The following is a 16,291-nucleotide window of genomic DNA, read 5'->3' on the forward strand; positions in this document are numbered from 1 at the left end:
TAAAAGTAAGGCACACCAAGTCTTAGCACAGATTGCAGAATCTGGCCTTTTTGACTAGGAATAATAGGACTTAACACTACTGTTTGCATTTCAGAATGTTCTTACAGTGAGCTGAAAAACAAAATATGAGCAAAAGATGGCCATCATAGAGAAAATACCACCTAAAAGAACCACACTTCCCTAACAGCCGATGCTTTTTTTTTTTTTTCCCCAATAAAAGAACTGTTCTTTCCAGCTTTGCTTTTGTGTTGGAACTCTTTCTACTTATGTACTTGCTGTATTATCAAAACTTCAAAGACCTTTCTAAGAAAAATTACTGGTGAGATAGCTGTATCTCTGAGGGTAAACCTTTGCAATAGTTTCAAATGTTAATGCTAATTTTGAGCCTGATAAATTCCCTATAATTCTAAATTAATTCCCTTGAAATGCCAAAGGAATCAATGGATTCAGCATCCTTTTAATATACATTTTAAAAATAAACTTATATAAACTTCTAGAAAGGTGATCAATAGGGAGTGAAATGCACACCGCTGTTCTTTTGATTTATATAAAATGACAAAAATGCCACTGGTGTTAGTACAGTCTGTAGAATTTATATATATTTACTTATTAAGAAAAATATGTAATTTTACGGAAAAAAACACATGTACATAAACTTGTCATCAAAAAGATTCAGTATTTGTTATTTCATGGGATGTATATATCTTTAAAAGGCCCAATTAGCAGTTTTAAAGTCAAAAGTATGTACAGAAAGTCCTGGTGTTTCAGAAAAGCTTCCTCTCTCAGCTACTTTCCTTTTAATTAACTATTCAAGCTGAATTCTTATTATAATTCACCTGGTAACAAATTACCTTCCTGATTTCTCAATGGGAATGCCATCGTACATCAGTGTTATTGTCAAGCAGGTAATGATATTTTGTTTTTAAGAGCTTTATGCATATCATTGAAGTGTTTTTAGAGCCAATCAAAAACAATGCCAAATTTAAAGAATCCTTGATTTTTTTTTTCAGTTTAGAGGTTTTAAAATTAAAAACAAACAAACAAAAATGACATATAGCAATAAAACTAAAGATGAAACAAAAATTACACATCAACAATATTGCGCAGAGACTATAAGATTCAGACAGAAGGATGGATGTGTTTTCTAATCATGTTATATAATACCTCAAACGATCTATTTCTTTTACTAAATACTTTTACTCACTAGTTTGATTCTCTTCGACAAAGTCTTTTAGTAACAGTTTTATAATATTTGTTACTTCTAATCTCAGCTGAATAAAACTAGCCAGAACTGGAATAGATTAGGAAAGTACTGAAGATTTAATCTTCTAATGCTTTATTGTAGTGTTATTATATTACATAATTTCAAAAAGACCAAGAACAATTATTAACCCTCTTCCATTTAGCTATGAAGTGCCTGCACCTTTTTAAATTTTCCATAATCTCACACTGGGGAATTTGAAGGATCCTCAGACTTTTACAAACCATTGCTTTTCTTGAAACACTAGCTGCCATTTCCCATAATAATCACACAGTGCTCCTTCTTCTTATTCTATTACCTACCAATGACAAGTAAAATAAGTGACATATTTGTACTCGACACTGAATTATCATGCAAACATGGATACTGTCCGTATCTATATCAATATATGAAAATATATTCCCAAACCAGGAATTCATACCTGAAATCTCCCTTGTTGTTAATGACTCTTTCTGCAGGGCAGTAAGGTGCAGCCGTTTCCAGTACCACAATTTCTACTTGTTTAGTGCTATTTCCATAGGAATTGTTGACTAGACACTCCCAATCTCCACTTGCATCAATATCAATGCTAGATAGGATAAGTTCACTTAAAAAAAAAAAAAGATTAATTACTGAATATACTTAGTTATATAAAGATTGTTGGTGGTTTCCTGACATTAACTTCTCTTCAGAGGTTTTCTGTGAAAACATAAAAATGGGTTTTGCTCTATATTATTATATAGACAGACAGTATGTGATTGTTTTGTATTAAAATTTTAGCAGCACCAATTTGGACTGACATCTCAGGTCATAAGAGGCTATAACAGAGATTGTAAGTCATCACAAAAGAACAGTTATGCATCAGTCCCCATTCTCCCTTTCTCTAATATTATAAAATACTGCTTTTGTTGCATAACGAAGCACTTGAAAGTCAAAAATACATTTCAAGTTGATAACACAACCAGTCCTCAGAGAATGTTTCCCTTCAACTGTGATTGGAGCTCCTATGGCGTTTCAAAACCAGAATCTGCTGTCCTGTGGCAGCACGTGACAAGTTTTCTAGAATAGCCACTGACATTGGATGCCATATATAATTTTCCTGATGAATGCAAAATGAGATGAGGCAGATGCTGATATTTCTTTAGTACTGTGCTACTCATGAACTTCTTTCATAATGTCTCCCACCAAATGTGAAATGTAGTTATTAATATCAATAAATTAAGGTTGAATAAACCCTTTATAATCAAAGTGATAGACATGTTAAATATAGAGACACTTCGTGGCTTCACTTATAATATGCACAATATGTGCGCATTGCACATTACTGCACCATGCCAATGTTTAGCTGTCTAAGCTAAATATTCTATGCATAATTAGAGGAAATAATTTCAGTAACATTTAAAACTGCCTATAACTATTTTCGTTAGGATTTTCTGCATATTTTGAAAGAAATTAGAAGATTTCATTCTTTTAATGGATGAAACCTGGGCCCAAATGAAGTCAATAAAAGTTTAGTTCTTCAAATAACTTCAGCAGGGAAAGAATGTTATCTAATTACTGTAATTCTATAGATCTCACAGACAAAAATAATGCTAACTACTACATTTTAAGAAAGTAATGTATTAGATATTAAATCTGTCATTGGCCTAGAAATAAATTTTACTGTAGTTTTAAAGAAAGTACAGCTTCTGAAAGTAGCTGGAAGAAGGAAAAGGTACTAGTTATCTGAAGTATTTATTTTGCTTTGCACAAATGGCTGGTTTCTGAATGTGCTTTGTGGTTTAGACAATTAGAAATTCTGTGGGAAGAAATGGAGTACAGTCCAAAAGGGGAAGATACATTTAAAAAGCAGAAGCACAGAATTCAAAAGTTATTAAGTTGATTTTAAATCTGCATATAAAACAAAATCTTAAAAAATTGTAATTGTGGCCTTTGGTACTTTCATAAGGAGCCTGATATTTTGAAATATATACACAGAAAAATTATATATATTTTATTTTTAATTTTTTGCTCATTTAAACTTCTCTAAAATGCCATTCTTTTTCAGTTCAAATCTTTGTATATTATATATGCACTTTTATCAATTTTGCTACAAGAAAGGACCAAATATTCTTGTATATAAACTACTTCTTATATATAAATAAGTACACCACAATCAAGGTAGGAAGTAATTAGACAGCTGCTTATGTAATTTTCCCTTTGAAAGATGCATATAATGAAGGATGATTTTCTCAAATACTTACTAGAGGACCGTTATCTTGCTCTCCAGAAAACAAACAACCTGTGGTAAATAGCTTTTGTTTTAAGTTAAATTGCTCCAGATTTTTTTTCTGTAATTCTCTGGTAATTCTGTCCAATTTATGATTAAACTAACTTTAAAAATCTAACACCTGTTTAGCATGGATTTGAGCTCCAAGTAGCTTGGATTCCCCACTTTCATTTTTACAATGAATTCTAATGTGTTTTTTATTGCAGAGAATATAGAGAAAACTTCACTAGCCAACACTACTCAAACAAATTAACTGATTTTTTTCATATCAACAGAAGCAACTGATTATTAAGAAGTATCAGATGAGGAAGACCAATAACAGCAACCTCCCAGCTACCTCTTCATACATCTTTCCACATTCAGGTTGCAAAAGTTCAGTGAAATTAACCAGTTGATAAAAATTTTCAAATTAAGTTTTCTGTTTCATATGTCCCAACTATCTTGCATCATCTTTAGAGACAGCTGAGAAAGAATATGTTCCTAGAACTTACAAAAACAATTATCTATAAAAGCACTTTTTTCACTGAAACAATAAGCAGCATAAAAATTCACCTCTGGCAGCAAGTCCCAGAGACTTTCCAAGTCAATAGAATGTATGAGAAATGTGCTCATCTTTTGATTTCCACATAAAATAACTGTAGTCATTGTTAATACTACAAATTTGATAAAACTGGGAACCATGGTGATTTTAGGTAAATGATGGAGATAGAAAGTAAGGGAATACTTGAAGATATCAGTTTTACAGGTAAACAATATGAAGATAAATAAATATGAAGAAAATGAGTACATTTTCTATTCATTTAAATTGTTGAAATGTGTTCTGATGCAAATTCATCTGTCACTAGACAGACTTCCTGTCAATTAATTAGGTGATGTTTCCCAGTTTCACAGACAAATATTTACTGATACATCATTTTTGCTTCTCCTAGAAACACAGTACTTGAACTCTGGTTCAAGCTCTCTAAAATGATGAGGAAATCCTCAATGTCACAATTAATTTTCTGCGGCTCTTCAGAACCAAAATGTTTGTTGAACCAAAATAAGGTTCAATAATAGAAGAAGCTGTGTAATGACCAAAACATGGAATCACTTCCTCAATAGCCACCTGGCCACTATAAATGATGCCACTTATATTCCTCTAGAACAATTTGGATAGCAAGACCAATATTGAAACTGTTCATTTACTTACCGTCTGAATATGACAAATGATTATTACCCTGGAGAATTTGAGAGACTAAATTAACAAAAAAAAAAGTGTTTTAATTCTTAAAAAGAGGTCAACTTAATCTCTTTAACACTTTCTCTGCCTATAATTTTGGCAACTCCAAAGGGAAGGGTGGGCCTGTATAGAATTTTAAACCTCTTCATTAAATTCTTGTTAGGTTGTTTACATATTTTAAGTTTTGACACTATTACATTGGCATCCCCAGAATTTCCAGTGTTTTTCGTACTGTCAGTAGAAAAGCATTCTTGATCTTTCTTGGTCAACAAGTCTTGACAAAAGGCAGGAACTCTCCTAATACTTGAGAACATTGCAGAACTCTGTTTTAGGAGCTTGATAAGAGCATATTAGAATTAGGAAAGAAGAGCACCATTGCCTGTAGTTGACTTGATTATCCTGGCTCACAGAAACTAATAAATGTCAGGCCACAAATGAAATGATTTTGCATTTACTATGCAGCTTTTCTACAGATGGATTATGCATCAGAAGGAGTTTCTACTCACTCTATGTTAGCAATCAGACTCATGAGCACTTCTCAGAGGAGTGACAGCTGCTACTTTTGTGGAAATTTATGACCTACCAAGCAATAAACAAAGTCAGACATTCATGAGATGGAGTCAAGGAAAACTGAACATGAAGACTGCTGCCTGATGGGAACAAAAGGATGACTAGCAAGCCTTTCTTATGTTTTCTTTGGAAATCATAGTGGCCTTCTCAGTAAACCAAAGAACACTGAAAACAAGAGAAGATACATATTTCTTCTTTGCACTGTGAAATTTCATGCATATTAGGATTCCTTTGTCAAATGTAATGACTGACATATTGACAAATTAATTAATATGTAGAGCTGATACAATTGCATGAAAAAGTTGTAATATTCAATAGAAGCCTGTGGCATTGGACAAAGAGAGGAACCTTAAGACAGACAGAAGCGATACACATGTAATAAAGTAACCTGTGACAAAAGATTTCTATTTGAGGCATAGTTTTGCATTGCTACAGCTATGCATAACTAATTAGACAATCAGAAGTAGGTCTCATTATGCAAAATTACTCAAGCATGTCCTAAAGTAATACCTTAGTGACATTTACTGTAGGTCCCAGCACTCATTTGCATGCTAGGAAACAGTAACAAATAAAGATGAAACTTCAACACCACATTTTGATTGGCTTTCCATGGGAAAGGTTTTAAAGTCTGGATTGATCTCCTTTAAGACTGGATGACAACCAACCACTCTTCTTGAGAAAAAAATAAAAATTAATTACAAAAACACATTTAACACTCTTCTTCAGATAGGTAAGAGAATGCTTTTCTATAGTTCAGGCAGAAGGCCTGCATAACCTGCATCCAACACATACCACCTTTAATTATTAATACTAACACAAAACTTTAAAAATGAGTGTTGGTCTCCAGAGTACACTGTTGCTTGGAATACAGCCTTTCACAGGGGATATAAGGTTAAAACACAGAAAATGAAGAGAGAATGTGTAAATCTAGGCACTTTAACTGAACCTCAGTTGCTAGTTTGATCTCTCTGACAAAATTACTTATTTACCCATGAAAAAACCAGCTTCAGAAAGCAGATGGCCTTTAAATAAACTTTCTATCTGGCCAAAAGCAGTAGAAAAGGTAGATTAAAAATTAAAACCGGTATTCATTTTAACAAATCAATTTGTCATACACACAGGAAATACACAATTTTCCGTTTCTTCTGATTTAATACAAAACCAAAGCAAAACTTACCATTTAATGCCATCAGTAGCTACCCAATAAGCTTAGTGTGCTATAACTTACTTTAAACATAATGTAAATGTTCATTTGTTCACATCAGTATTTTAGTTGGATTTCACTTCAGAGATGCCAATGGAAAAGAGATGGTTTTCATGAAAAAATATTGACAGGAAAAACAAAGAAATATCTACTTTCGAAATGGAGGAGAAGACCTTTGTGTTAGTTAGTAAACCAAATTACTGTATTTTCCTTTGTGTTGCTCAGATTACATTGACTGAAATGTAAATGTTCAAAATATTATCGATTTTTTATATAAACATTTGCCCAGCGGTAAGATGCATTTTCTGTAAGTGGATGTCAATGAACCTGTGACCCCCATTTATGTGCCATCAATTTGTTTCTTAAAATTCTGAAAACAAATAATGCTAATACTACAGTGACTATACCGTACCGTTTTCAGAAACAGTCTGCAAAATAGCTCTAACAGATACAATAGGCTTAGTCTGTTTTATGATTCTTTTCTATCTTGCCAGGTAGGGACAACCTGTCTGTGCATTGAACGGTGTGCATAAAGGTGCATTTATCTTCATACTCCCACAGCTCTAGAGTCAATATATGTCAGTCCAGCTAGCAGAGAACTTAAAGTAGAGAAGGAAAAAAAAAAAGTTATCAACAGCTGTAGAGCACCCAAAGCTTTCTCTTGCTGGAGAAACCTTCAGGCAACTGGCAGGTCTGTTATGGCACAGTGCTATAAAGCTACGTAAAGAGCGTACTCCTGAGCCAGGGCTTATTTAAAGTACTTCATGAATCACTTGTCTATCACCGAACTGCCTTGTCACTCAGTGAAAGGTTTGGGGATGGTAAAATTTATGTTTATTGCTATTAATTTTATTCTAACAGAAAACTGCTTGACTGCAGGATGCATACAACTGCAGCCTTCTCGGGAAATACAGCTACACCTGCCGTATGCCTTTCATTTGCCCTTAAGTAGTCTGTTCACTGCAACGTTATATCCAGAGAAAGCTTTATTTCATTAGCATATCTCTTGTGATCTGTACAGCAGCAGAGGTTCTTAGACAAAAATAACACTATGACAATCAGTCCAATAGTCAAAATTGCATAAAAAGCCTTTTAGGGAAAATATTTTGCAGATGATTTGTAAGTGTTCACCTACTTATGACGAGTCTTGATTGTTTGATTACATGCCACTGGGAGCAGGTGCCCCCTCCTTTCCTCCCTCCCCATTTCCTCCCCCCCCAAAAAAGAAAATAAACAAAAAATACCACTACTTTGCCAGAATTTCCCACCCTCCACTGTCAATCACGTGTTAATGGTGATGTTACAAATGAAGATTTTTTTTTTAAATGAATACTTAATGGATTAAACCCTTGAATAGTGGGGCTATAATACTGATTTTTTATTGGCTGTAAGAAATTTGGGAAGAACAAATAAAAGAGGCAAGACAGAGCAGATTCCTGTAGAAGAACTTCAGGATCTATCTCTATTCTTATTCCAAAAGCATAAACGTTATTTTATGATGGCCAGGAGTCAGCTAATCAAAATATCATAAACAATTAAAAATGAGATTCTTTTATTTGTATGGTGGATTGCTCTGATAATCACAGCTGGTTCAGAGGCTTACAAACTACTGCCTGGACTGAGAGAAAGTGTATAATTACACCTTACATCACAGCTGACAGGAAAATTAATTTCAAAAAATACTGTCCTGGAACGTTCAGTCCAAAGCACTGCTATAGTGCAGCATCTCCTCAGCTACACGGTTGCATTTTAAGCTGAACTTAAAAGTTCATTTCAGTGATATGGATGGATGGGCCCATACTTTTAGGAAATAGGCAGAGATGGAAATGAGAGGTCAAAATCAACACTGCATTTATTGCACAGAGTGTGCAAGGCATCTTAGCATGGTCAAAAAAAAAATATATATTTGAAAAGCTTTCTAGACAGACTATGTTTTTTTTATTTATTTACTTTACAGTTTTGACTTACTGCTTTTCTATTTATTTTATTGTATCTGGCAGAAATATTTTTTTCTGGTAAACTCATATTTTTTTCTGTTAAAAATTTTTATTTTTCAACCATGTTTTGCTAAACAGTTCCCCAAAACAAGCCTACGTGTTTTATGGCACAGCAGAATTCTCAGATGTCCATTCCTTTAATCACAGAGAGTTGCTGGTTTTGCTTTCATGGTATTGGCCAAGTTTTCCAAAGGTTATATTTTATATTATTCCCCAAACTGACTTGTAGTAAAGCTTTCATTGGGTTTTATTCAGATAATTAAAAGCATGGTAAAGAAAAAGCCTAAGCTTAATTAATTGGCATGAAGATTCTCTTAATCCCTGATAATCAAATCCTTCGCATGTGCTTTTCATAATAATTTTTAATATTATCTTCCTGTCTGAAGCACAAGAACTTTGCTGGTAAAGGTACATCTGTCACTGGTCCTTTACTTTCAGCAGTGCCTGAAGTAAGCCACAGACCGTTGACTGCAGCGTTTGAAGTAATCACAAAACAACACAGAGACATTGATTTACAATTTAAATGGTTATTTTGCTTCATTTCTTTCCTAACTGCTTGACAGCTAAGGGTCAAATAGAGTCAATTAGGTGCACTAACAAAATATCAGTACTAAGCAATTTCTGCTGCTCTCCCCTGGCCTCTCAGTATGACCTGCAGCTGCTCATCAATCTCCAAATGCTCATGACAGCAGAACACAGAACACTTAAATCAGATTCTTTGTATCTGTTCTCTCACTTATTTTTTTAATCTCACATGGAGCGAACCTGCAATATTTTGCCACGATTTGGAATACATCTGAACTTTCAGTTGTGCAACCAATGTGTTCATCACTGGCATACCATTTTCAGACTGCTCGTTAACCTAATATTTGTCTGAGCCACTTCTGCTTGCTTCGCAGCTCTTCCAGATGTATTCTTGCCACAAACTGTTAAGAGAGTTCAGGGGTCATTTGGATTCTTTCCACAAAAAATAGACAAAGAATTTCTGCCTTCCTCCCTGAATTTCTGCAAGTGTTTTCTTCTTTCCTATATAGTTTGCCTGTGTGCATCACCAACTTGTCACGATACTACCTGTCTACTTTGGCACCAACTTGTGTTCATATTCAATTTCTTTCACTAACCACATCTTGAATTACCCTTATTCTTTTAGTGAAATTGTTTCATTCAAATTCCAAATCCTTACTCTGATTTAGAAGAACCTTTAGATTACAAAAAAATATTATCATACTTTTTGAACCACAATGTTGTATCGCTTTTAATTTCTCTCCCTGTTTCTTCATTATTACAAGTGGATCATAATCTGAGGCTCTTCTCTGCTATCAGACATTTCTTTTGCAGGGGGAGGTTTTGGATATTTTCAAATAACCATATACTTCTCGAAGTAGCTTTCTGAAATATGTATACACATTTTATGAATAAATATTTAAATGAGTGTTCGTATTGATGTCCTTATCAATATTACACCTAAAGAATCGGCTGTAGTTCCGTACTGTCTCATCCCAAACATTTCTATTTATTTCATTATATACTTTTTAACATCCCATATTGGCAGCTGACTGCTGTCAAAATGTAAGGAAGTACTATATGCTTTAATAAATAAGTAAATATATTCTAAGCTTAGTTCTTTTTCATCATAATTATTATTAATTATTATCATTTTAAAAAAGACTGCAGTTGGCAACCATATTTAGAAGACTGAAATAGTTTGCACAGAGTTATTGGTAAAAATATATTTTTTTGGGGGGAAGGGGGGGTTGAGTGTCACAGCTGAGACCTAACAGCCTGAATTTCCAACGGCAAATCTACACACACTATGAAAAATGACTTGTGAAGAACTTATTTGACACTAATACCTGCTGTCCTAGGTTTAGTTAAGAGCATGTTAGTTTCTCCAGTTGTAACATTCTTTTCTATGGGTTCTTAACTTTCTGTACAGTTTAATGTTTTTAGAAACAGCCAATGTGAACTGTAATGTTCCCAGAGCAGCCATTACAGCTGTCAGACATAACCACTATTAAACACTCAGCACAAGTATTTACAGAATAGAACTAAAAAGACACTAAAATAGTCATTATAGTCTATGGGATAAATAAGCAACTCCTGAAAATTAAAGTCTCACACTACTATGGAGTTGCTTGGTTCATAAAATTAAAATATATTCTTTAGCTTAATATACTAATAACTGTCCTGCCAGCTGCTCCAGATGCAGAAGGGGAACAGTGGGAAGTAGGGAAAGATGCTGTGCTGCTTGGAACCATACATAATCCCTCTATCTATGTGGTTTCAGGGATATGGACTGTTTCATTGCCACTTATTGGCATCAAGCTCTTAATCTAATATTCCAGACTTAAGAAATTAAGCCATCTTCATATAAACACAGGTCACAATTTCAGCTTGACCCATTCTCAGATGATAGGAAATTAGTTCCATATCACATTCACATTTTCATGTATGACTATGACATTTATACACAGGCATAATGACAGAAGTTCAACATGAGCAGAATCAAATATTATTATCATTGGCAAGGAATGGTAAATGTGAGCTAGCAGCAGAATTGAAAACACCTACTCAAGATCTCCTGCAAGTGAATATTCTTTGCCAAGAAAAATGTCACAGGCCAGAATACAGTTCAAAACTTTAGCTTAATTATTGTAACAAAAACATTTATTTTAGTTTATTCTCCTTTATCATAGGAGAAAAGAAAATACACACTTGGTTATTTTATCCTTCTCCTGTGACAGTTAATAAAACAGAAGGGTTTAGTATGATATTTGTGTAATATCTGGAAATATCTGGAACTACCCAATAAAATAACCACCTAAAAATGTTTGAATAAGCAGCTTTTGGAACTGCACTACACCTCTTTGTTTGAAACTGGCTTCAGAAATCTTTAAATTGCTTACCAGCACAAACCAAAACCTATCTTTTAGTGCAATCACATAAAACCAGAGAGCAAACAATTGCTGTAAAGAGTAGGTATAGGAAGGCAAAATATGACACTGTAAGAACTGATTTAAAATAACCTTTATTTTTAATCCAAATCTTATACTTAGCATATGATAACCTCAATAGGGCATAGTCTTTCTGATGTTTTACAGTGTTTCACTAAACAGTGTATACTAGCATGTAACAAGCATATTAATATAAACTATTCTAACGTAATAAGCAGGCCATTACATGTTATTTTAAAGTGCAAAAATAACTGTGATATTAACAGAGTTGTAGCATGGTCATGAAGATGAGATTAAAATTAAGAAATGCTCGAGAGTTTTTACAGTCATAACTTGACCGATGTTTTCTCATTTTCAATATGAAGATACAATGCATATCTATAATGTGTATGAATAAAATCGTTGAGTTCAAAATAGTATGTTTTTTGCTACTTTCAAAAGCACAGGGCCCCCATGCCTTCATTGAGTTAATTCTGATCAGCCCCTTGATCAAGGCAGAGCCATGTTTGCTTGAGTACTGGCAGTTTTTACTGGATGAGAACCATGCTGTACAATAAATGAAGTACTGATGCCCTACTGTATTGTGAAGTACAACATACGGCTCAAATAAAAGGGCAGTGAAAATGGTTTAAGCTTATAAGTAATTGTCTAGAGATTCTGAGTTTAATTCAAAGAATTTTTTGTCTTATTTTGTCAGTGCGTATCGCAGTTTGGACAGGTCAAGTAATTTTTTCCAGTATATAATAGCAAATGCTGCAAGGTATTTAGAGAACACTGTTTCTGAATGCCCGGTCCTGGTGCATACTACAACGTGAGCATCGACTTCACTGGTTTAATAGCACACTAAATGAGGTAGGTAGCAGATCTTTAATTCTTATTAAAATCTTATGGTGGACAAGGTTTTTTATTTCAAGGTCTGACAAAAATAAAGCAGTATAAAGGAAAATTCAGGCAAGCTTCTATACTAGCTTTTTAAAGAGGACAGCAATTAAAAAAATAATTTTAATTTGAGAATTTATTTCAGTATATTACTATGCTATGAATTGCTTACCTACTACAACATATTCAATAGAAACAACTACAAATAGTTGTTTGAAAATACTGAAAATACTACAACAATTCAGTAGAAAAACAACAGGTGATTAACAGCATGATTTTTAATTTTGATATTGTGGAAATGAGAAGAATATGCTTTAATTTAAGTGACCTGGCAGTTATGTAATAGCTTATGCATTTGGCATTACCATACTAATTAGTCTTTTTCATTATCCACCACACCCCTACACATTGGTATTATAAAAAAGCCAGCAGCTGTTAGGCCAGATCCACACATCTAGATCTACAGGACTCCAAAAGGGGTCAAATAACCAGTGAGCAGATGAAATTAAAATCAATAATACTGAAAGACCCCAGTGGAGATGAATTAAATTGACTCCCTTCATAATTTTCATTTGATAGTTCAAGAAGCATTTCAGGTCAATTATATTAATAGAAAGTGATTGAGTGAAAAGAAGTTAATGACGAACCAGAGCTAATTAGCATAGCTATTTTCACTCCATCTTCTACACAGAATAAGACTTTTTTTGATCAGTGATGAAAATTGGCAGAGGACAAAAGGATATGTGCAACAGTTTAGCAGCTTTTAGTGACAAACCCAGACTCTATGATGAAAACCAAAAATAAATGTAAATAAATAAATTTATAATAATGTATTAAATCGGATTTTAAAGGGAAAACTGATGCAAAACGAGAACAATACTTTCATTACCAAATAGAATTTATATTAATTGTTGCTTCTTTTTATGGAAGCCTATTCTTTTGCGTTTTTCACATCAGCATCTGTTCACCTTGTCTAGAAGTCTGAATATTACAAGGGATGTGTATACTTTACCGTGTAATTAAGCAGCAGTCATGAATGATGCTGTCTTCCACAAATATGCCACTCTCTTCATCTGTTTCAATAAGACGACCAGCATGGTACCAATGTACTTGGGTAGTATTGTCAACGTAAGTTGCAGTACACTGAAATGGCAAGCGGTCTCCATGAAAAACAACTTGTCTTTGTGATGGGATCAGCTCAAAAAGAGGAAGTTCCAGAGGCCCAGCTGCAAGGAAAGCAAACAAAAATAAATAGAAGAAACTCTCACAATGATTTCCTCTCTAATGAATATTGTACGGTGTACAATATGAATATTGTAAAGTATACAATTCTAGCTTCATAGATCTTAATAGGAAAGCACTAATATAAAATATACACCCACAAACTACCCACTTGAGTCTGGTGATGATGTTAGTTCTAGAGATCAGATTTCTTTCATTAGTGTGAGATCAGATAACTACAAGATTACTAGAATATCTACAGAAGACAGATTTCACAGAATAGTTCACAGCATGGCTGAGATTAAAAAGGATCTCTTGAGAGCGCCCGATGCTGCTTTCTGCTCAAAGCAGGATGCTTTAATACAGAGCTATACAGACAAAAATCAGTCTTCCAATTAAAGAAAAAAAAACACACATTAATATAGATATGATTAACATTTACAAGATCATATCAGTGTCAGAGGCTGAAACTCCCACTGAAAAAAATTAATCACTATAGAGATCCTAAACTATTTCACATGCCTGGGATTTGGATACTGATAAGACTAATAATGAAAGTTAAACTTTCCCCTCAAGTTCAGCTGTCATTATGATTTCTTATTTAACTGTCCCTGCTTCCTTTTGCATTTTCTACAAGTCAACTTCACTCTCTAGATGTTTACTCAAGATTAAATATTTATCTAAGAATCTCTTTCTACTTTTTATAGCACAGCACATATCATTATCTTCATGAATTTTCCCTCTCCTGTCTTTCCCCAAGAAATACCCTAATAAGAAGAATATTGCATATTCTTGTTCTAAGCAGAGTCTTAGAAAAAAACAGCTGCTATCAGCACATACCCAAATTTGTAAGGACAATTAAAAAATAAATAGCATTATACTTTTGGAAGGCATATGCCTTTTTGGGACTGCTGAAAGTCTATTAATTTCACAGATTTGGCAGTAATTGAATTTTGCATCCCTTAAGACTGAATCTCTACATGGTGTTTCTTTCCTTCCATTTTTATTTCTAGACCCTGAAACAACCTAAATGCAATTCCTGTAAAATATTTTCTATACATTGTGAGATTAATGTGATTTCTTTAAATCAATTGCAGAAGATTGAAAATAAGCATTCTAGGGAAGGTATTGAAACAGAGAGTCTGCATCTAAAGGAAGAATAGAAGGTCGTCTTTTATGGGATAATAAGGAATAAAGGAATACCTTATTTTCTTTCTTCTGATAGTCTCCTTAAGTAGGAGAAGAAAATTACTACCTTTGACACTGTTATCATCACATAAAAATTCTAATGGCAATAAAAATACTAAGGACTCACATATGTGATTGAGGAAGACACTACCATGGTGATCCTGTATTCCTAAAATACAACCTTTTCACTTCAGCCTACAATGCCAAAATAATTGACTGAGCCTGGGTCACTTTTAAACTTTATTACTGCAATCTCATCTTAGACACAATACCTACTGCCCTGCACCTTAGAAATCCTTCTAACTTGGTGAGAAAAAAAGAACTTACAAAGCTATGTCTTCTTCTCCCTTATTTTCCTTCTGCTTCCATTTAAAGACTGCTCGTAATTATTATCTGTCCAGCCAACAGAGCTGTCAGTTGAAAGGTCATTCTTCCACATTTGCACCAACAGTGACTGTCTCAACCATCTATTTTCCTGACAAGTACTTTAACTTTTTTTTTTTTTCCATTTCACTGCCTATAATCTTATCTTGTATTAAACTTTCTCTCCAAAATCCTCTATTTCCCATAATATATGCACAGAGGAACATGCCTAACCAGATTGCAAGCCATAATCACCAGTTTTAGAACTGCTAATGTTTGTGTATAACTGGTAGTGTTTGTTGCTCCCCTTACTCAGTATCCCACTCTAACACTCTTCTTTATACTGTTCAGATGTTGTCTTTGGATCAGTTAAACTGTGAGAAACTGCATTTGTAAATCTAGCTTTTGGCTCTCAATACTATTGGGGAATTTAAATGTTAAATAGTATATTCATCACCTACTTTGAATAAACAGTGAGGAGGATCACTTCTACTTTTTCATAGAGCAAGAATGCTGGCCAGCATAATACGCAGGATTTGTGCATGAGCGAATCTGTGATATTGCTACCTGGCAGTAGCACACAGAGGATTAAGGGACTAACTGCTATCTACTGAAATGTTGCAAGTCTGCTGTTACTAAAAAGGTCAGGCTTCAGATATCACTCCTTATTTGCATATACATCCTGTGGTTTATCCTCTGATTGTGCCTGTTTGTGGACATGGATGCATTAATAAAAATTTTGTGAAACATACCTAGTATTTTTATACATTCTTTGACTTCTAAGTGAAAGAGAAGGTAAACCAGATTACTACCTCATTCATAATAGCTACAGGTTTGGTCATTTGTATTAAAGGTTTTTACCTGAAGACTGAGATGTCAATCTCTTTCTCCAAAAGGCTGCAATCTTTATATTGCATCATGAAGTCAGTTATGGAGTATAAGCAAAAGTTATGTTGTGAAATTTAGCTGTAAGTTGACTGAATGTTCTGTTTTTCTGGCTACATTCAAATCCCCCAACCACAGATAATGAAAACAGAGTCCAGAAAATTAAACACACTGTCACAGCTACAACAGCAATATACAGAACTTGCAGAAATAAAATACTTCTCATGAAAACATTTCTCATTTTTAACTGAGGATAAATGTAAGTTTCTGTTCAGGCAGTGAGTGACACAGTGTGCCATGTA

The 16,291-nt window shown here is 33.9% G+C and overlaps 1 protein-coding gene across 9 annotated transcripts in view; it reads right to left on the reverse strand.

Moving 5' to 3' along the window:
- Positions 1-16,291, reverse strand: part of LOC308196930 (adhesion G protein-coupled receptor A3-like) — a 279,343-nt gene that overhangs the window by 137,553 nt on the left and 125,499 nt on the right. For all 9 annotated transcript variants that reach the window (XM_080596687.1, XM_080596686.1, XM_080596685.1 and 6 more), the window contains 2 exons: positions 13,345-13,558; positions 1,683-1,847 (listed from right to left, as the gene is read on the reverse strand). In XM_080596687.1, the coding sequence (XP_080452813.1) occupies positions 1,683-1,847; positions 13,345-13,558 (379 nt within the window). The remainder of the gene's footprint in view (positions 1-1,682; positions 1,848-13,344; positions 13,559-16,291) is intronic.

The sequence above is a fragment of the Anser brachyrhynchus genome (assembly GCF_964034855.1).
Source record: "Anser brachyrhynchus genome assembly, chromosome: 6".
Classification (NCBI taxonomy): Eukaryota; Metazoa; Chordata; class Aves; order Anseriformes; family Anatidae; genus Anser; species Anser brachyrhynchus.